The 23,118-nt window shown below is 41.1% G+C and overlaps 2 protein-coding genes across 4 annotated transcripts in view; one reads left to right on the top strand and one right to left on the bottom strand.

Moving 5' to 3' along the window:
• LOC139342173 (microtubule-associated tumor suppressor 1 homolog) overlaps nt 1–4,437 on the bottom strand; it is an 88,027-nt gene extending 83,590 nt beyond the window's left edge. For both annotated transcript variants that reach the window (XM_070979136.1, XM_070979152.1), the window contains exon 1: nt 4,260–4,437. The gene's annotated coding sequence lies outside the window, so the exon portion shown is untranslated. The remainder of the gene's footprint in view (nt 1–4,259) is intronic.
• Nucleotides 4,438–6,645: 2,208 nt separating this feature from the next.
• The window catches only part of LOC139342209 (phosphatidylinositol-3-phosphate phosphatase MTMR7-like), a 42,660-nt gene continuing 26,187 nt past the window's right edge, over nt 6,646–23,118 (top strand). For both annotated transcript variants that reach the window (XM_070979204.1, XM_070979195.1), the window contains exons 1-4: nt 6,646–6,981; nt 7,986–8,111; nt 20,420–20,582; nt 20,782–20,939. In XM_070979204.1, coding sequence (XP_070835305.1) covers nt 6,958–6,981; nt 7,986–8,111; nt 20,420–20,582; nt 20,782–20,939 — 471 coding nt within the window. In that variant the 5' untranslated portion in view covers nt 6,646–6,957. The remainder of the gene's footprint in view (nt 6,982–7,985; nt 8,112–20,419; nt 20,583–20,781; nt 20,940–23,118) is intronic.

The raw sequence follows: 23,118 nt of genomic DNA, 5'->3' as shown, positions 1-23,118 counted from the left end.
CCAAACCTATGCATAGACAATCCTGTCTCACATGTCCATGGACAATTCTTCTGACCTCATGGCTTGCTTTTTACTACTTTACATACGCCATCCTAAACTTAGACTCATTCTTATGTCTTCTTTAAAGTTTTTTTTTTATACATAATCACCAAACTACCAGTCTAACCTGTGAAGACACGCATTGCAACAGTATCATCAGCAGCAGCAAAAAATAATTACCAGCCTCTCTAGGTGAACAAGGAACTGCTACGGTACAGTGTACCGTAAGTTTGTGATGGGCATTGACAGATCACATCAAGACTGACAGGTATATCACCATGCTAAATACTCTAAAGATAGTACTGACTTTGTCATTTGCTTTTTTCACCTAACAGAAATGTCCTTAGCCCAACTAATGGGATATAAAACTAAGAAAGGGCACAGAGTGACTTTTGAAGTAATGACATAATGGATTGAGTTATTGTTATCGATTAATAACCACACCAAAGACAGGCCCCCGTTATCCCTATATATATATATATATATATGCGGTCAAAAATATTGCGTTATTAATGCATTAACGCTCTTTGTGACCTAGTGGACTTGTAGTTCTTTATAGGCTGTGGCCACTGCTAGTAACTTTACAAAAACTATAGGATCCAATTGTAAACCAGAAACAAAACAATAGGCACACCCCACGCACTTGTTTGGTCTGGCCTGCGCTGCGCCTGTGTGGCTACCGGTTTGTGCGGATGTCAAGCGCGAAACGTCAAAATGGATGCAAACAAGATTCTGAATGGAAAGTTTAGTTTCAAAAAGTTTCCAGATGGGTCAACTGTAAAGACCAAAGTTTCGACAGAGGCATATGGATACCGCAACTAAAAACAAGCTTACTGCAGCCATAGCCAAGTAATGTTCATTCTTTCTGGAGAGAAATAAGAGGCTGGGTGATAAGCATCTGGTAAATAGGTGTAACCCAGTTAAAAAACAGGTCATAAATAAATAGTATTAAAATCATTTAAAAATGGTTCAGTTAAAAAGATCTGTATCTGAAAGCATGTGATGTGTTTTTGTTTGTTTAAAAAGCACAGTGTTTAATTCATGTTACTGCATTATTAGTTCAAAAGGTGTTTAATTTTGTTTTCATTTGTTGTGTAAAAGCAATATGTTACTGGAAATTACCGTCAAAACCAGCATTTATGGCATTAATTCTAACATTTTGCAGAGCGACGTAGCAGTGCGTTTCTGCACGGACAATTGAGGGAACGAATGGTCCGACCGAAGAGACGAGAGAATACAGACGTGATTGAAAGATCATCTGCGTTGTTTTAGAAGTTGGCAGTGCACAAGCCAGTGCGTGGAGGCATCCTATGATTGATTGCATGACGGTCAGGTTTGGGAGTGAAGCCTGCACATTGGAAAAAATGGCTGAACGTCTACGAGGTGTTCAGAGACAGTTTGAGTTGGTGCTAAAGCTAACGCTACGCTAAAGCTAGTGCTACGCTGAAACTATCGCTAACACTAAAGCTGATGGAGCCTAGAGTCAGCGCATGAACAGTGCACAGACATTTTCTAGACTAAATTTAACTTCTCCAGTTGAACTGTGCATGTGGAAGTCTGTTGTTTTCCACAAGGAAGACACGAGAGGACGACCAAGTTTGAGCTTAGAGTGACACAAGTTTCACTCCATCTGCTTCGGCCACGTGGGAGAAGACAGAGACTGTGCGGGGAGACATTGTTATGGACCATACCTGCACCCGTGACGGTTGGAGTAACCAGTGACATTGAGGTAACACAAGTTTCATTTTAACTCACTGAGGAGTGAGGCGACCAGCCACAACGTACCCTAGCATCGAACCAGGCCTGCAACTTTTATTTGGTTTGAGTAAGTGAGTTTTGCCGGCTTTAGGGGACTGCTTTAGGTGTGTGCGTGTGTGCGTGTGTGTGTGTGTGTGTGTGTGTGTGTGTGTGTGGGCCCACAATTTATAACTGAGTCTTTAAGTGAGTTTAAGAGAATTAATATTGTGTTTATTTCTCTAGTTCTATTTTGGAAAAAGGTATTTTTGGTATTTAAGCAACAGATATATTGTGCAAGAATGTTCCTGAGAGAAGTGGGAAATTTCCATTTAAGGTTTAAAAGCACATTTTCTATTGTTTGTTTTATGCATTGTTTCATGTTGCACTACTTATTTGCACTATTTAGTCACTAAATAATTGAGAATTATTTTTCTAAACTTGAGAGTGTGTGAATTCATTGCTCTAGATTACCTTGGTTAAAATCTTTAAAAGGACGTTAAGGTTCATTTCATGATATTTTGGGTTTTAAAAAACTGTTTAAAAAGGTAAATTCATGGTTTGGAGACTTAAAAATACTGGTGTGTGTTTCTGGTTAAAAAAGAGATCCAAGATAATATTAAAAGTGAGTTAATCAGGGTTAAAATAAATTAGATATTAAGAACCCAACAGCCCTCCCTCATTGACAAGAGTACTGAGGGGAGCGCTACATAAATAGAAGAGCAGGATAGTCTGACTGCTTGTATGTTCAAAGGAAATGTAAGAAAGGAAAGTTTAAGCCATGGTTTACCTGAACTATAGGCTGAGTCCTAGTTTACAATGATGTGCACTTTGTAACTTTATTTTGTATCACCCTGTTTTGATCCCTTAAAAAAAGGTTGTTGAAGGGGCTTTTTTGTAACCAAGTATTTATTTTTTTGTCATCTGTTTATTGACAGTGTTAAATTGTGTGAGATTTTGTTCCAAATGTGAATGACTGCTCAAAGTGAGAATGTTAGTGTGAAATATAACACTACATGTTGTTGTTTTCAATTAAAAAACATTTGCACAAAGCAAGTCTACCCACTTTTCCATGTTGATAAGAGTATTTAAATGATAATTAAAGGGACATTTAGAATAGATAAAAATGTGTGATTAATTTGCGATTAATCATGACATTCATGCGATTAATTGCAATTAAATATTTTAATCGATTGACAGCACTAATATATATATATATATATATATAATAGAAATTACTATTGAGGGCTTGGAGTATCCCTTATGACTGGCTGTAATAAAGCAAGAGAGGTACATCCACATAAAGACACACAAAGCACTCTACCATGCCAAGGAGAAGCACTGAGTCTGTATTCAATCCTAGCCTGCCCTGCAGAATGATGAGGACAACCTGTTATGTAACACTCAGAATGCTGCTGCAGCAGAAATGTCCTTTATACACGGCACACTTTACTGCATGGACACTTGCTATGGACACACAATGCCACCAGCAGTACCATGGACATTACTGCACAATGCCATTCACAAATGGCAGCAGACGGCCATCAACATTTGTGCAGCCACACAGAAACACACATAAACAGTGCACAACCTGTGATGCCATTGCACTTGTTAAATTTCCACAAATATAGTACACTTGTCAAAGAGCCATCATAAACAGTACAACTGCACACATAACTGTAGCCTACACGTATGCACACACAGATATGCTCACCCAATGGACACAATAAACAATTTGCAATCCCTGAAAGATCTGCTTGACATTATAGAGGGAGTGTGACTCTGCCTGAGATTAAACCCCCACAATTTTGCTAAAAATTTTAAGAAGAAAGTATTAAATTTCAAAGGTTGTTATTTGAAAAAGAAAAAGAAAAAGAAAATCGTGCCAGATTCATACCAACGTAGGAGTCACCTTTCCTCAAAATACGGTACTTTGCTGCAATGGGCAGGAAGTGACGCCAAACTCTGTTCAAAATGTGTCAGGTTAATACGGTTTTGGCTGCCACGATTAAATATGATAGAACTTACCGAATTCAAGCTGTTTTACAACATTAAGAGCTTCGTCTTTGTTTCATCATTGAGCCAAGGCAACAAAGCACCTCTAACTGCGATGACGTCTTGTCACACTACTGCAACAGTGCCACGGAGAGCAATATCAAGCAACATGAATATATTTTAAAGTTGAAAATAGAATTCTTCGTATATCATATGTATGCCGAATTTGCCATTGGAGTCTGTCGACTTCGATAAAGTTTTAGGTCACTTTTAACGAAATAACGTCCTTCCCGGTAAACGAGCCAACATTACAATGTCACATTTTTAACGGAGTTCGTCTTTCCCTGCCTTTGGACAAAATGGAATATTTCAAGCTAGTTCACCACTCGTCGTCTCGTCGTTAATAAACCAGGACAGATAAGGTATCAAACAGTATGAAGTCACTCATGCAGAAAATCCTGAGTAATAATAGTAACTAAAGTGTCACTTACCTGCTGTCTGCAGCTGTCACCTGGATACACCCCGACCACACCATGGATGCATTTATCTAACGCAGAGCTATTGCCATTTTTATTTTCCTTTATGGTCGGAGTGCAGTGGTCCAACTGTGTCCCTTTGACATGATCAATGAGTGCTGCAGTCTTCAAGTCTGATCAGCGAGTCACGAGTGAGCCGCCCCCTTACACACACACACACACACACACACACACACACACACACACACACACACGCACGCACGCACGCACGCACGCACGCACGCACGCTCGCTCGCACGCACCTGTGGATTATCAACACTTAAAGGATCATATTAATCATCACACCTCCAGCCTTGTCATGTGTTCAGGGACTATATACTCGGCGGTGAAATAACGTTTTGTAAAAATACAAATTTTCTAAGACATTGCAGTGGTTTATTTGACTTTATTTTTATACTTTATTTGCTATTTTATTTTATTTATCTATTTATTTTGTAATGGACGACAAACTTCCACTGTATGCTACATTTTACTGCAGATGTAATTAATATACAGCACAGATCAACTCACCTTCCTGACACAGGGATATTTTCATTTCTAACGTTTCCATTTAGTGGCCAAATGAAGACTGATAAGTGGAAACAATTTCAGATTGAAAGAGTGTAAAATTATCATTTACCAGTGTAACAGTGTTATTGTGGAGCAGAAGTGCAGTATTACAGTCTCACAACTTACAGTGTAACACAGAGTGTTATTTTTGGTTCAGTGCAGTTTATCAGGATATAAACCAATTCCAAATTTGAAAAACAGAAATACAAAGGATGAAAGTAAAGAATTGCACTTATATATCAGATAACCAATAACACACATTACACAGTTCAAACTTATTAAAACCAGACAGAACATAAATAAATGAAAATAAACATTTATGGAGCTTTATGAGCTGATTAAAAATACAATCAAATATAATCTAATCTCACTGTAGAATGTTTCATTGAAACAACAAACATGAAGTGTTTCCACTGGTTTCGTGGGACTGAGTGTGGTGATTGTATCTGATACCTGGGTTAGATGCAGCCATCTTCTTACCACTTGTTAGATAGAAATTACAGTTCAAGTGTCATTGTTATTGCACTAAAGTTACTCTATAGAAAGCATGTAATATTAGCTACATAACATTGCTCAAAGTGAAGTGTTTTCTGAAGCAGTAATGGTGTAGGTAAACCAAGCCAAGTACAACAAGAACAATCAAGTCACAATTTTTTAAAAAGAAAATCAGCGACAGTTTGCAGGAACTCACACTTCTGTTCTGTCTCCCTTGAGTCATCCTCTTTTCTTCAGCTATGTGTTGAGATATGGCATGACAAAAAGTTACATATCAACTTAACTGTTGTGTCACTCTAGCCATGTCATTCCAAAGCTCTGTCTTACTGTGCAAGAAGCTGAACTCCACATCACAGCGCTAAACTAGACACTTTACTGCACTGCTTTGGTACTTCTCATACTTGTGCTCCTCATTTTTGTATTTATCCATGACATCAATGACAATAAAGTTGAATCTAATCAAATCCAAACATACATACATACATATGAAATGATACTGTTGTCAGATACTGAGGCTGTCCAAGTAAATGCCTTAACAATATTAATAATCTAGATTTAGGAGTTTTTTTTTTTTTTGATAAAGTGACTCACTGCCAATACAGTGGAACCTAAGTAAACATTTGTAAAACAGTGAGAATCATAACTCCAAGTGAATACCAGCATGACACAAGTACAAGATAAGACACAACCGACAAAAAAGGCAGTTTATCAAAGTGTATTTTAAGATGTGATATACAGTAGAAAATGAAATGGAAAAATTACACTTCTCATCCTCATTCATGGATGTATCACTCAAGGGCTGAAGAGCCACTATTGGGCAGAGGTGAACCTATTGAATAGCTAGTACGAATACTTAAAACAAAACAAATGAATATATGATGTATAAGTAAAAAGAAAAAAAAATCCTTTTTAAATGTTCTAATGTCTCATGCCTTCAAAGACAAGCGAGAGTGTAATTGCGCACGCGCATTTGCAGGTGATCCTTGGAGCTCACGAAAAAAAAAATGATATGACGCTCAGTCATAATTTTCGAAATAAAGAATATGTTTTAAATTGATACAGGACATTATTAAAAAAAATATTCCAATATTCTGTTTTTACGCAAAAATGTCGGGAGCTATCGGCTGTGGTTAGCCATATGCACGCTTGTGAAAAATGAGACTGTGGAAATGTTATGTACAGTATACTCTAACATATCGGAACGCCATTTCTGTTAACGCTCAAGAAGATTTTCCCTGTTAATACACTAGGTTTATTTTGAAAGGCCTAACCGGAGGCTTTGCATTTCAGTATCATTGACTTGACAGTCGTGTAGCGCGCAGTAACGCATCTGATGACAGCGTCACTATCAATCGGAGATAGAGGGAGCTTGGGTAACGTTAACAACTAGCAGTGGTACTGTAGAGCCCTTTCCTCACTTTAACCGAACAAACCCGGGATACAGAGGGACGGAAATCATGGTAAATATTCCGGGGCAGATCCGGAACAACAGCCAGGGAGAATACGTCTCATTTGCTTTCGTGAAACTGGGAATATAGCCACTTAGGGTAAAAACCACAGAACACGTCGGGCTACTCTCTCTACATCTCCACCATTTTGGTTGTCAGTGATGGAGCACATTCGGACGCCCAAGGTAACGTTATCCACACTCAGCATTTCCATGACAGACAAGGTTAGACAACCAGTTCCATGCATCTCTCCATCTCATCTCTGTCTGCGGGCGTTACACGGCACACTTTGATCAACATCTGTGAGGCATCCCAAAACCTGCCTGCAGGAAGACGTCCTTTGATTACGCTGAAATCGGGCATCATGTTAGCAGTATATTTTGTGGCGCCATGAACTTAAAACATCTTGTGTACGGACAGTGTGCATCCAGTGTATCTTTTGCTTAACAAATATTGAGGAACCATAAAACTTCTGAAAGTTAACGTCATAATAGACCCAGGAAGCGAATCTCTGAGAATCTACGAACACACCTGGCGCATGAGGCAGTAAGATGCTCATGTGCTCCGTAGACGTTCAATTGATTTTTATTGCTAATGGAAAGTTTATACTGATAATACAGTCAGTATATTCTGCCATACACATCTGCCCAACCATGACGTAGCATTGTGCTGGTAACCACCATTTTCCTCCTGTCTGCCAACCTAGCAAAGGCACACAGGCCTCATATGGACCCCATCCTCCTCATGACCACATCATTCTGGTCTGAGATAATAGGGCATGAAGAGTACACAGAATCTATAATGAATTGGCATAACAGCAACATATGGCTATGGCATCATAGCCATATACAACATATGGCATCCTCATGGCTATTGTTGGACTTCCGTATAAGCGGTTGACAGAGGCATATCTGTTTGTTCTTCCATACAAACACGCCATCCATACAAGAGCATTAGTTGCTGAATGACCTTGATTTTCCGACACATTTTAAAATGAGTTCAGTGCACAATGTAATCTGTGGAGTCATGCAAGAGGATGCTGTGAGGTGTTATTCCAATTAAATAATCTGTGTTGTGTTTATGCCCATGTGTTTGTGAGTGAAGAGACATGTGGTATGTTATCTTTCTATATGTCAGGTTTGACCTGTGTGTTTTTCTAACTCAGGTATTTTGTGTGTGATACTGGTAGGTGGAAAATGTGCGTCTTCTGGACCGTTCGTCAGGCCAGAGAAAGGCCAGCATTGGGACTCTCTATCTTTCTGCCACACACACCATCTTTGTAGAGAACAACCCTGAGACACGTAAGGAGACATGGGTAAGCTGAAAGCTGGGCACTACGCGTGTGAGCCATGAGCACAACCTTCAATGCTTGAGGCAGTCAGCGATACATTTAAAGGTCTAGTGTGTAGGATTGAGGAGGATCTTTTGCAGAATATGGCAGGAATGGAATATAATATTCATTAGTATGTTTTTGCTGCACAAGTGGCAGCTAGTTACAGCAGCTGTGGCCGTTTTCCTTTGTCTTAGTGTATTTTTGTGTTTTTCTTTTGTTTCTTCCATCACTGGTCTTGGTGCGTACATATGGATGTACAACTAGTGAGACTAGTGATTTGCTTTTTACCTTTTTCTGGATTACTTAAATGAAACATTGAAGCACTGAACCACTGAAGCACATTGTTCATGCATGGGAATAGCTAATAGCACTGAGCAACATGAGCCTACTCGTAGTGAAATGGCCGGAGATCCCCAAGGTAATGAGGAGAAGGAGGAGGGGATGCAGAGCTGGGGCGAAGTATCGAGGCAAGAAAAGACAATACAAACCATCCATATCACCTCTTATTATGGGGAACGTGAGATCTCTCCTAAATAAGAAGGAAGAGCTAACAGTGCTAACCAGACTGCAGAGGGAGTTTAGTTAGTGTAGTGTGTGTTACACTGAAACATGGAAACAGAGCGGAGGGTGGTTAGTTCAGGAATTGCCATGTTTGTGAAGAACAGATGGTATAACCCAGGACATCCATCCATCCATCCATTATCTATACCGCCTATCCCTTTCGGGGTTGCGGGGGGCTGGAGCCTATCCCAGCTACAATGGGCGAGAGGCAGGGTACACCCTGAACCGGTCGCCAGCCGATTGCAGGGCCACATGCAAAGACAGACAAACATTCATACTCACACTCACACCTACGGACAATTTTGAGTCATCAATTAACCTAATGAGCATGTTTTTGGTCTGTGGGAGGAAGCCGGAGTACCCGGAGAGAACCCACGCATGCACGGGAAGAACATGCAAACTTCACACAGAAAGGCCCCGCCTGACCCGGGGATCGAACCGGCAACCTTCTTGCTGTGAGGCACGCGCACTACCTGCTGCGCCACCGTGCAGCCCCTAACCCAGGACAGATCAGTGTAAAAGAGCAGCGCTGCACAAGAGACATTGAGCTGTTATCCATTAGCGTTCGGCCATATTACTTGTATGTACTCGTACAGTGTTTCCCACAGATCAAGGATCTATTTGTGGTGGTGTGGTCTGGGGGGGGGGGGGGGGGGGGGTTAAGATTAATAGATATACATAGTAATAACAGATATGAATAATAGCTTGTATTTAGTTTGTTTTTGCTGGAGTATTTATTTAGTGTACTAGATATACAAGTATATTTACATTTATAGTGATGGAAGACTTGTCACTACTCCATGCGTTTCTTAAGCGTCTTATACCGTTTTGATAATACCCCGTGAGGTCCGGAACCTACCTCCTCTTCAAGATGAGGTCTTTTCTTCTTTAGAAAATATTTTTCGATACTCATCTGTGTAAAGGAGTGAACATCCAAGTTAATTACTAATGAGCAGAGATTAAGATTACGGCAGCAGCTCTGATGCCTGTCGGCTAACATACACTAACAGTTAATGTCTCTGCACATGTCTCAGCTTCCAGGTATGATACAGAAACAGGTTGATATAACATAATGAGTGGTTGTTCGGACCACTTTTGGGCTTATTTGACCACTTTGTACTGGCACGTCTTACCTTCGTCGTTCGAGCCAGGCCTCTTCCACCACGACTTTTTCGTCTGCGTCTTATTAATTTATAGGCGACGTTAAGGGGCCTTCACATGATAAAGGCCCCTACACATGATCAGCGGTAAAAACGCTTTGCGCCGGCTGTCCCATTGTTTTCCTATGGAGAGAGCGCTGGCGCCCGACTAAGCGGCACCGCTACCCTCGGCTTGGCGCACCGCTCGGATCTGCCGCTTACCGCTGCGCTCAAAGTTGAACTTTGACCTCGTTTGCCGCTGACCTTTCAAAGCGCAACCAATAAGATAACAGCTCCAGGCAGCGTTTACGAACTACCGTTAAGCTAAATACAATGCTAACGTTAGCTTAGCTGTTTGTGTACGTTCGCTATCACAGCTATCGCTGTCACTGCGTCTGCCTGGAATAGCGACTACTACTACTACTACTACTACGCTACTGCAAGGGCCTTCTTTTGCGACAAACTCAGATACATTGTGTGTAATAATTTACAAACAACGATTAGCTTTCCGGAGTGAAAGGAAGTACTTGCGTTGCCTAGCAACGGTGAATCGCTCGCACTTGTTGATGACGTATACCTGAGCTCCGCCGCCTCCGCTCAGCGCCTCTGCGCCCTACCTGGCGGTGAGTGAAGAGCAAATAATACATACCGCCACCCAGTGCGCCAGATTTGTAACGACACGCGACATTCTCAAAGCAAACAGTCCGGAGGCGAGGTCGAGTCAAAAGCCGAAAAATGTATTTGTGGCGGCTAAAATTTATTCGTGGCGGGCCGCCACAAATAAATGAACGTGTGGGAAACACTGTCGTGTACATCCCCCTGTGGCCCGATACAGCAGCAACACTGTGCTGTACACACTGTGGTTTCACAGCTGCTGACATCACACCCCAAGGTCCTCCTCCTCATCTTTGGTGACTTCAGTCACGTTTCCCTGTCCTTCACTCTCACCACCTTTACCCAGTATGTTAAATGCCACACCAGAGACAATAGAACACTGGACTTACTGTATGGAAACACTAAGGATGCTTACAGTTCATCACCATGGGCCATTCCAATCACAGTCTGGTTCATCTGCTCCCTGCATACATATCTTTGGTGAATAAACAACCACCAACCATCAGGTGTGTGAGAAGATGGTTAGAAGAGTCCAGTATGGCACTGAGGGACTGCTTTGAAACTATTGACTGGGATGTGGTGTGCAGTCCACACGGGGACATTGACAGTTTGACAACCTGCATCACAGACTACATCAACTTCTGTGTGGAAACCACTGTGCCTACTAGGAAGGTACGGTTTTTGCCAAACAGCAAACCTTGGGTGTCCCCTGAACTTTTGAGTTTTTAGATTAGAAGTCAAAGATGAGCTCAGGATGGTGCAGAGGGAACTGAAATGGGAGATAATGAGAGGCAAAGACAGCTACAGGTGGAAGCTGGAGGAGCAGCTTCAGAGGAACAATGCCAGAGAGGATTGGAGGGGCCTGAAAACCATCTCAGGCCACACAGTGACAGTGGGAGGGGCCCTGAATCTGGAGACTGGGAATGCGCAGAACTGAACTGAACCTGTTTTTCAACAATTTTGATTCTACCACCATTCCTTCCCCCACTCACCAGAGCCCAGACCTGACACTGCAACCCCTCCTTCCCCTTCGCAGCACCCCTGACACCAGCAGCATGCTCTTCACACCAATTAACCCCCCTCTGCTCCACATCACAGACTGCATTCCCCTTCCCCCACCTCACTCAACAGGAGCTACCCCCCAGCCCCCCGGCCTCTCCATAACAACTGATCAGATGAGGAAGGAGCTCAGGAGGATGAAGGCGAGGAAGGCTACAGGCCCTGATGGCACCAGCTCCAGACTGCTCAGAGACTGTGCAGATCAGCTCTGCAGAGTCACCCTGCACAATTCAACATGAGCCTCAGTCTGGAGAGACTTCCAGCCCTGTGGAGAACTTCCTGTGTGGTCCCTGTCCCAAAGACTGTGCATCCCAGGGAGCCCAGCCACTTCAACCTTAACTTCCCACCTGATGAAGACCTTTGAGAGGATCATACTGAACCACCTCTGTCACCTGGTAAGCAGCAAGCTGGACCCCCCTACAGTTTGCATATCGACCAGGCATTGGTGTGGAAGATGCAGTTATCTACCTGCTACATTGATCTCTTTCTCATCTGAAGCATACTGGAAGCATGGTGAGGGTCATTGCCATCTTTAGCGCTCTCAATACTATCCAACCATCACTGCTCAGAAGGAAGCTGGAAGGAGCCAGAGTAGACTGCCACCTGGCTGTGTGGACCATCAGCTACCTCACCGACAGACCATAGTATATGAGACTTTGTGACTGCGTGTCCGATGTGGTAGTTTGCAGCACGGGGGCTCCGCAGGGGACAGTGCTCTCTCCTTTACATTCATCCTCTACACATCAACACCGATAGCTGTCACATCCAGAAGTTCTCCAATGATACAGTCATCGTTGAATGTGTATCACAGGGGAACGAAGTGGAATATAGAGATGTCATAACCAACTTCATAGACTTGTGTGGACTGAACCTGCACATAAACACCAGCAAGAGATTATAGTTGATTTCCAAAGGAAGGTACCACAAACTACACCATTGAACATCCAGGGCTTGGACACTGAGATCATGGGGGATTACAAATACTTGGGTGTTAACCACAAACTGTACTGGACAAACAAGACAGATGCCCTGTACAGAAGGGCCCAAAGTCGCTTGGACATGCTAAGAAGACAGAGGTTTTTTGGCGTATGTAGGACACTGTTAAAGACATTTTGTGACTCTGTGGTGGCATCTGCAGTTTTCTATGCAGTGGTCTCCTGCAGCTGTGGAAGCTCAGAGAGGGATAGGAAAAGACTTATCAAACTTAGAAGAGCTGGCTCTGTCCTGGACTGCCCTCTTTTCTCGTAAGAATATTGGCAATAGTATTTTTATGGGTAGTAGTATTTTTATGGCAATTGTAGTTCTATAATCTGTACATAATGTATATGAGTTGATTTTCTACTCTATATCCAGTGTACTTTTTATTTTCACCCTTCTTTGCCACTGTTTTTCTGCTTTTGTCTAATTTGTTGGCTGTAATGAATTAATTTTCCTGGCGTGGCAACAAAAAAATATTGTTTTGTCTGCATTAATATATAATCACCTGAAAACAAGAATTGTGTTTCCATTACCTCAGAATAAGCTTGTTATATTTTTGGAGAGAGCGGGTCCACCTCCACGGAGTCCGCCATGTTGCACCATCATGTTTCTGCGGTAGTCCGGAATGGAGAGGCCAAACATTGGCTCTAGAAAAGACAGAATGGACATAAAAACAGATAAAAAATAAATGTAAAATTAGATGGTGAATAAAAACAACTTGATAATGACAGTAAAAATTAGATAGAATAAGGATAAAAATAAAAAGGACAATTCTTAAAATCACAAAATAAAAGAATAAATATAGGTAAAAAAAGATTACATTGGATGCTAAAATCAAGTAAAATACGATAATTTGAAAGAAGTACAGCAGTGCACAAACACAAAAGTTTTAGAGCTGTATCAGGAAGTTGTGGCTAAAGTGAAGAGATAAGCTTTGTTTAAAAATAAGAGAGATAAGAGATGATTACAGTGTTCTTCAATGCAAATAATAAACAAGGGAGGTAGTAATGTAGCAAGATCTGAGCCCATTAAGGGCTTTGTATACAAGGATGGGGACCTTAAACTCAATTCTAAAGGAAATTTTCATAACCTTGCTTATGCTGGACTTTGAAGCTTGGATCTGAATGTAGGATAGCACTAACACTTAACCTCAGATTTAATCCAAGGAGTTGATTTCCTCAGATTATTAGACAGTATATCTCTTTTTGTTTTAGGGCCGAATAGTAGAATTTAGTTTTGTCATCATTTAACTCCAAGAAATTATTGCTCATCCATTTGTTTATTTCAGGAGACAGTCAGTAATGGAGCCTACAGTCGTAGCATTATTTGGTTCAGCAGAGATGGACAGTTGTGTGTCATTTGCATAACTATGGAAACATACATTATGCTCTCTGATGATGTCACCAAATGGCAGCGTGTAAAGTGAGAACAGTGATAGACCAAGGCAGCTCCCTTGTGCAAACCCAAAAGAGATGTCATGTTTCTCAAACACATGATCTCCACTGACGGAAAACGTTCTCCCTTTGATCTACGTTTTAAGCCCTTTGAATACACAGTCAGAAAGCCCAACCTACTGCTCAATACGATTGATTGTCATGTTTCAATCGTATCAAATGCGATCATCAGAAATTAGTCTGAGGTTGCTGATTATTTTAGTCAGAGCAGTTTCCTTAATGTGGTATGTTCTAAAGCCTGACTGAAATTCCTCCAGAAGGTAATTTTCTTTAAGAGAGGTGTTAATTTCCACTGAAACTGTCTGTTTGAGATGCCTTTTAGTCTTTGCTAGATTGTAAGATTAATTTGGCATCATTGTCATTATTTTAGCGGAAAGTGGTACAGGAGTGCCACAGGGGACTGTTTTGTCTCCTTTTTTCTTCACCTTGTACACCTCAGACTTCCAGTACAACTCCTCATTGTGCCACCTACAGAAGTTCTCGGACAAATCAAAGGATGGATGAGAGGAGGAATACAGAGCAGTGATAGATGATTTTGTGGAATGGTCTGGTAGAAATCACCTGCTGCTTAACGTGGCCAAGACCAAGGAGATGGTGATTGATTTCAGAAGGAACAGGATGACCACACAACCACTGTGTTATCTGGAGGAGAATGTCACAGTGGTGGAGGACTACAAATACCTCAGAGTGCACCTCAACAGCAGACTGAACTAGAAAAATAACATCAACACTGTTTACAAGAAGGGGATGAGCAGACTCTATTTCCTGAGGAATGTTAGATCATTCAACATATGCAGCAAGATGTTGGAGATCTTTCACCAGTCTGTTGTTGCCAGTACACTCTTCTTTGCTGCAGTGTGCTGGGGGAGCAGCATCGGAGCACCAACAGTGTGAACAAACTGATCAGGAAGGCCGGCTCCATTATTGGCTGCAAATTAGACACTTTTAAGGAGGTGGTGGAGATACTGGACAGATTGTTATCCATCATGGATAACCCTGAACATCCTCTTCACCACCTTGTGGACAGACAGCAGAGCTCCTTCTCCAATAGACTGCTCCAGCTCCGCTGTCACAAGGAACGCTTCAGGAAATCATTCCTACAACTAGCCATCACACTGTACAACAGTAACTTAAACAGTTAATCTACCAACCTCGCAATCTCCAATATTCAATGTTTACATATTATTTGCACTACTTCAATATTGCACATACTGTTTATTGTTTACATTTATTTATTATCTGCAACTTATATATATATATATATATATATATATATATATAGTTTAGAGCACTGACTCACTCTCTCTCTTAGGAACTGCTGTAAATACGAAATACATATATACTTTTCTATACTATACTTTTTAATATATTATTATGATATTATATTGTTATATTTTTAACAATTGTCATTATTCTATGTTTATACACTTAGTTACATTTTTGAGAGCATTCTTTTTCTTTCATTACTCATTCTTCTATTGTATATATTTTATGTTTAGGTGCATGCTTAAACTGCTGCCGCAACAAGAGAATTTCCCAAATTGGGATGAATAAAGTAAAGTCTAAGTCTAAGTGATGGTCAGAAGTGTTCAACTCTGTTGTTATTACAAAGTCCAGAATGTTGTCATGCTCTATAGGAGAGCATGAAGTGAACTAATAGACACCTCTTTAATGGTTAAAAGTATAAACCAATGTAAAAATGACAATTACTACCATATACCACCATGTTCTCAACAGAGACAGTACATACACTAATCAGTAGGGATGCATCAATACCACTTTTTTCCAGTATGAGTAGTATATGAGTACTTGCATTTCAGGATCTCATACCTTGTGTCCAGTACACAGAGAAGATGCCGGAATCCCACATTATCCACCACGGACAGTGGCTGGTCATCCAGGGCAATATACTCGGCCAGAGCTCCTGTGATTTTGACCGCACGCGGGTTGTCCCTGGACATTTTCGCCCGCTTAACCAGCGTCTGCTGCAAAGTTGGTTGTCTCTTGTTGGCGCACGTGAATTCTTTATACTTTGCCTCGTGCTGTGACTTCAGATGTTTCATTAAGTTGCTTGTATTGTAACTAGTGTTGTTTTTGGCGGCCTGTTTTAATTTTAGTCTTAGTCTAGTCTTTGTGTCAAGCTGTCATTTTAGTTTTTATTAGTTTCAGTCACGTTCATACTCTTTTTAGTCTAGTCAAGTTTCAGTCAACTAAAGGTCTGAGTATTTTAGTCTTATTTTAGTCAGAATTATCCATGACTATTTTCGTCCAGTTTTAGTCGACGAAAACTGATGACATTTTAGTCTAGTTTTAGTCAATGAAAATTGTAGAAACTTTTTGGTAATGCAATTCTATTTAACCCAGTGAATTTAATATCTAGTAGTATAGACGAAACCAAAATTTTCTTTTAGTCAAACCCATTTCACAGTTCAAACAAGGTGGTCTTATTATTATATTGTTACCTTATAGACTCAAGAATACATCCATTCCAGACACGAAGACGCTCAGATTTGAATTCACAACATATTTATTTTACCAACCAAAGCCGGCTGGCCGGCCATCGGTCCCGCTCTTTGTGTCAGCTGTCAGTCGTTAACGCTAACCTACTGCAGCTGCATCTTCTAAATAATGCCGCCAGTGGGAACTAATGGCATGACGTCGCCTGTGACTGCACGGTGCGACCTGATGCAGCCCCTGAAGTGACACACGGGAAACAGAAATACTGCAAAATAATAATAACAACGCGACTAAACGAGACGAAATAACATTAGAACATTTGGTCTCGTTTTGTTTTAGTCAGCGAAAATGAAGAGACATTTTAGCAGAGTTTTTATTTTGTAAACCACATTTAGTCTCGTTTATATTCATCAATGATATTGCATTTAGTTGTAGTTATCGTCACATGACCAGCATTTATGTTGCATCTCGTGATAAAGTTTCGTTGACGACGGTATTTAGTCATAATTTTCGTTGACGAAAGCAACTATAATTATAACCCGCCAATTTTGTCCCTCCTCTCGAAAGTTTTGCTGTACATAAGTTGCAGCCTACCTTGTTTTTGTTGCTCTCATTCACCTGTAAATATTTCCATACTGCTGACGTCATGGTGACTCCTCGCTGCCCGCCTTGTAGTCATCTGCTGTAAACCGCACACTGCCATAAAGTGGTATCGGTGTCGTGGTATCAGTGGCAATTTTATGAGTACGAGTACTTATGCCCGGTATCGGCTTGATACTCGATACCAGTATTGGTATCAGTGCATCCCTACTAATAAGAATTGACATTTGCATTTTGGAACATAAAATGACTGACTACAAATTGACAGTCCAACACAAGACATTATGAGAAAGGCAGCCTATCCCTAATAATACACAAGGTATCCACACCTGTCCTGGAGCTGATGACCATGTCTCTGTGTTCTTACTATCTTCCCTTGGAATTTTTTACTGTCATTGTCACCCTGTGTTTATAGGTGTAAAATCTGAAAGGACATAATCAACTCAGTATCGACACGTTCACGGGACACACCATATTTTTTCCCTGATGCTGCACCGTGAACTAACACCCACTTCCTTGATGGTGTCCAGAGGGCAGTCCAGGACAGAGCCAGCCCTCCTGACCAGTTTGTTATATCTATTCCTGTCCCTCTCAGAGCTCCCACAGCCCCAGCAGACCACTGCATAGAAAACTGCAGATGCCACCAAAATGTTTTTAACAGTGTCCTGCATACTCCAAAGGACCTGTCTTAGTAGGTGGAGACGACTTGGGCCTTCCTGTACAGGACATCTATGTTGTTTGTCCAGTCCAGTTTGCGGGTAGGGTGAACACACAGATATTTGTACTCATTCACTATCTCAATGTACAAACCCTGAATGTGCACTGGTGTAATCCTTGGCACATTTCTGTGGAAGTCTATCACCACCTCGTTTGTCTTGCTGGCATTTGTATGCAAGTTGTTGACACACCAGCTGACAAAGTTGGTGATGACCTTCCCTGTATTCCAGTTTGTTTCCCTGTGATACACATCCAATGATGTATCATCTGAGAACTCCTGGATGTGACAGCTGTTTGTGTTGTGTCTGAAGTTCGGTGTGTAGACGGTGAAGAGGAAAGGCGAGAGCACAGTCATTTTTTTAAGTTATGTTATAAACTATTGACACATTGGCAATATAAAGTGATTAAGACTTGTTAATTTCCTGACATTTGTACATATTGTATCTTTAAGTACATTTAAGTACATGAAGGAAATCCAGTACAAAAGGAGAAGCACATAAAAGTTAAAACATTTGAAGACATAGACAATAAGTCATTCTCCAGCTTCTCCTTTCTGTATTATTAAGTGTACAACTGTCATGATGACAGGGCTCTGGAAAGTTGGCTATCTTTGAGCTTCAGTATGGTTTGAATCAAGGAGAAATTTTCTTTAATGAAAATTTTCTTAGTCTTTACAAAGAGCTGGCATTACATCATCACTGATTGTATGGGTGAGTGTGTTTCAAGAACCAGGAAGGATAGATGCGTCCCATCCCCCTTTCGAACCTCCTGGTGGTGGATGACACTGCCCCATCCTTCTGGACCTGACTAGATAAAACAGGCATCCAGTGGTGTCTGATTTCACCCAAGAGTGTGTTTGTTGGATTTACAGGAACAAAGATGACAGTGTGTGCAAAAACAACAGCTTCCAAAGCAACCGTCTACTTCTTCTTTACCACCACCACATAGCATGTGCTATGAGAGGACATCAGCAGCTTCCCCATAAATTGATGTTGACATTCCTTCCTGAAAATTTTAAATCAGAAGGCAAGATTACACAATGAGGTTACACATGTTAATGTTGGCTTTGGTTTTTAAAGTGCAAACTTGTGCACTTGGAGATAAAAACCTAATTTAATCAGTGATTTATCTTTTCTCAAAAATACCTGACAGAAGAAATGGAGCATTGTGTTTGTTTTTTGTTAGTGTGCACCAGTTTAGGTTGGATAAAGAATATCCACATTGGACAATTAAACAGATGTATGTGTGTGTGTCTCTGAATACATCCCAAGTCTCTTATTAATATTTCCTCACTCCTCACTTAAACTGGAATCATTCTGGTCCGCCATCTTGTTGACCATCCCAAAGCTCTTATTTCTGCTCCGAGGAGTGATGAGGGAACTCTTGAGGAGCCATGGGTGAGGATACACAAAAGCAGCCTTCATGGAAGTCTTTTACAGGCTGACACACCCCCTTGTTGAATATCAGTTATTGATTGGACGCTGCAGCTGATTGAACTGGAGCTTCATATCAGAGTAAAGACAGTTATCAAATTAAACTCTCATGTATCTCTCCAAAGTTTTTATATTTTGTTTTCTGATTCACTATCTAGTTACAAATCTGTGTTAAGTGTAGGCCTGAACAACAAAAGTATCACAAAGAACTTTCCTCATTGATGAGAAAGATTTTTCTTTACATAATCTGTCATTCCTCCCATTAACTTTTATTGTGAATGAAACTGAAGTCAGAGAGAGTATAGGAGTCATGAAACACTTTTTACATCATTTATTGTCATTTCCATTCAGTCATGTGTGAGGCTGATGAGTGCTGGGAATGACATAATTTCAATTTCCCTGAAACATTTAGCCTAATAAATTATTTCCAGTATTCATTATAATTCATTATTATTATTAAATACTGATTTCCTCTTCAGAATATCAACAAATACACGTGGAAAAAAATAAAAATAAAAATTATACGAACACATCCTGTCCATAGAAGTGGTTTCTGTGCCTCTGAGCAGGACACAGTACACAGTAGAAACACACAGTGCGGGCTATTATCCATGTGCTAGTGTTTGTTCGAGAGCTAACAGGCTATGGAAAGAAAACACTGGTGCTCTGGCACTGACGACTGTAGGTCTTTACTAGCATTAGCACAGTACCCATGTGTGCAGACACAAATTCATCAAAGGTCTCTATGGTTGAGCTGTTAAAGCTGACTGATACCTGATCCAACTGATCAGCTGCCGTTGTCATGAGAAAGGGAAGCAGCTTCATGTGACGATTTAGAGGAAAGGACATTTCATTTCTCTAAAAACATATTTCCTCATTTCTTTTCTCCTGGCATGGTTTCCTTATGTCTCTCCATGCATCCTCGGTGGGTGGGACTAAGGCACAAAGAAAAGATACTATTGAGGGAAACATGGATGCAATTTAAGAGACTTGGAATGTAATCTGGTTCTCTCCGGGCACTCTGGCTTCCTCCCACAGACCAAAAACATGCTCATTAGGTTAATTGGTGACTCTAAATTGCCCCTAGGTGTGAGTGTGAGCGTGAATGGTTGTGTGTCTCCATATGTTGTCCTGCAATCAGCTGGCAACCGGTCCAGGGTGTACCCTGCCCCTCGCCCGGTGACAGCTGGGATAGGCTCCAGTCCCCCCGCAATTCCGAAAGGGGTAGGCGGTATAGAAAATGGATGGATGGATGGAATGTAATCTGTGTGTTTCAGGTGCTGCACAGCATGGTGAGCAGTGTCGAGAGGCCACCCACCATCCCTGCAGGAAGTCAGCTGATCTTGCGTTGTAAGGATTTCCAGACCCTCCAGATCCTTATTCCACAGGAGAGAGACTGTTTGGACATCCACACATCATTGGTCAGGTTATCACGACCAGGTGTGTATGTATTTGTGTGTGCAAGTGCTTCAACGTGTGTTAAAGTGATTTCATGTGCACCAACACTACTGGCTGGCAGGGTGTGATGAAAAGGTGTGATATTAAAATGAGTCTTGGGTCCTCTCCTCTCCTCTCCTCTCCTCTCCTCTCCTCTCCTCTCCTCTCCTCTCCTCTCCTCTCCTCTCCTCTCCTCTCTCAGAGAAGTACAGTGAGCTGTACTGTCTGTCCTTTAATCCCAGTGTGAACAAAGAGGAGAGAGAAGAGTCGTGGAATTTCATAGACCTCATGGCCGACTACAAGAGGATGGGAGTTCCTAATAACCTGTGGGTCGCCACAGTGGCCAACAGTGAACACAGGGTCAGTCCAATCGTGACTTGTGTATCTGGTGTAGAAATAAGAGTCAGGCATTAAAGTGTTTTTAAGAACAGAACAATGAGTCAGTTGGGGACCTTGAATTATTTTTTAAGAGATAAGGGGTAACTTTATGCTGGGTAATAGCTTTAGAGATGAGAGCTACTTCTCGAATAAAACACGATGGAGTTGAAGTTCTACCTCGATAGACCACATTTATTTGGCAGCCATTTTCCTCTGATGTCACACTCAGGGTGGGAAGCCCAAATGCTGTTACTATAACATTAATGTTGAAGTGCTGTGTTCCAGGTTTGAAGTCTATCCATTTTCTTTTCAGTTGCAGATCAATCAGGAAGCAGTGAAATGGTAAGGATTTGTCACATTCCCTACATTTATATGACTTGAAACCTGGAACACATTATTACATTATCCTTTTGGCAACAGCATTGCAGCTTCCCACCCTGAGCGTGACCTCATTTAAAGTGCCACTGTGTGAATGTGGTCTATTAAAGCCATTATTCTCATGTACTCTATGGTCTTTAGCAGCCTATTTGTTTCTCTTATTAAGTGCAAAGAACATGGCTCGTACTCAGGACATTTACGAGGTCATCAAGCAAGCCTCCTCTCCTTTCAGTGTCACTGACTTCTTATCAGCAGCTACCTGCTATACCATGTGGATCATACAGCTGCCTTCTCAAAGTGAGGCCAGAGTCAGCTTTTAGCCCCAGACTAACTGTCTATCATAATGTTCATGTGACAGGTGGGCTGCATATAGGGTGCCTAATATATACAGCCTATTCAGTTCACTTACTTAAACATTTGATCATGGATAGGTGGTTATGTACGTGTATATTAGTTTGACGCTTTTCATGCTAAGAGTTAGAAGATCGGTACCACTTTCATGTCTGTACACTTAGTTTGAGGCTACTGCCAGCAACTAGCTGGCTCAGTTTAGCATAATGACTAGATTTACTGGTCCTGGCCAGGAAATAGTCGACCATATAATCCCCTGTAAAACAGCATTTTTACACAAATGTACAGCATGTTAAGTAGTGAGCTTTAGAGGTGCTAATAGAGAAATTGTACTACTTTTGACAGAACTAAGCTAGCTGTTTCCCCGTCTATAGTCTTTGTGCTAACATAAGATAGCTGACTTCTGCTGGTAACGTTATATTTAACATACAGATATGAGACTAGTATCAATCTTCTCATCTAACTCTGCAAGAAAGCCAGTAAGCATATTTCCTGAGTGTGTGCCAGACTTTTCTCTTGAAATGTTTTCATTTCTATAACTATACATACATTACAACTAACTACACATTACAACAATTGATTCCACTGCCATTTGGTCCTCTCTGCTTCACAAACACACAAGTTTAAACAGAGAGGAGAAACTGATGCTGTTGATGTTTGTTTAGAATTATGGCCTGAAGACTTCTTCCTTAGTGATGCACAAGGCTACCCAGCCCTGTTTTTTTCCTTTAAGGGGACAATAATAAAATAATATACAGTAGATTATTTAAAACAAATTCAGTAATGTTTCCCTGATATCACACATCAGCTCAACTTCCATCTGAAGAATCAGTCAACTGAATTTGGTGGAGTGGGCGGAAAAAGTCTGAACCCAGGCAACAGAAATGTCTTTGATTAGGGATGCCCCAATACTACTTTTTTTCAGAACAAATACATTTGGGTACTTGCCAGTACCGAGTACAGATACAAGACCTTTTGGTGATTTGGTTTCTGTGGTGTGGCAATAGCTGGGAATCTCTTACCAGTACACAGAGAAGAGGACGAAATCTCATTTTAGCTACAGCTCACAATGCCTTATCATCAAGACAAGTGTAGTTATCTAGCCCTCATGGCATATCTCTGGATATGTTACTCTCTTCGCTAGCGTTTGTTGCAGACTTGGTTGTTTCTCTTTGCTGCTGCTGGCATGAGCAACCTCCTTGAACTCTGTGATGTGTTGGTTCTTCAGATGTTTTAGTGCCTGTTAAATGAGTTACTCTTCACTCTCCTACAATTTAGCCAAGCGTAGTTTGCAGTCTGCTCTGCTTTTTTCATCATTGCTTATCCTAAATCATATCCAAACTGCTGACACTGCTCCTGTCATGACCTGGCTCAAAGGAAATGACAAATAACAAAGAAACGCAGAGCAAAGCCAAATACAAAATATATTTAT

Source organism: Chaetodon trifascialis, chromosome 2 (genome assembly GCF_039877785.1).
Source record: "Chaetodon trifascialis isolate fChaTrf1 chromosome 2, fChaTrf1.hap1, whole genome shotgun sequence".
NCBI classification, from domain to species: Eukaryota; Metazoa; Chordata; class Actinopteri; order Chaetodontiformes; family Chaetodontidae; genus Chaetodon; species Chaetodon trifascialis.
Note: the sequence above shows the minus strand (reverse complement) of the source record. Positions and strands in the feature narration are given on the sequence as shown.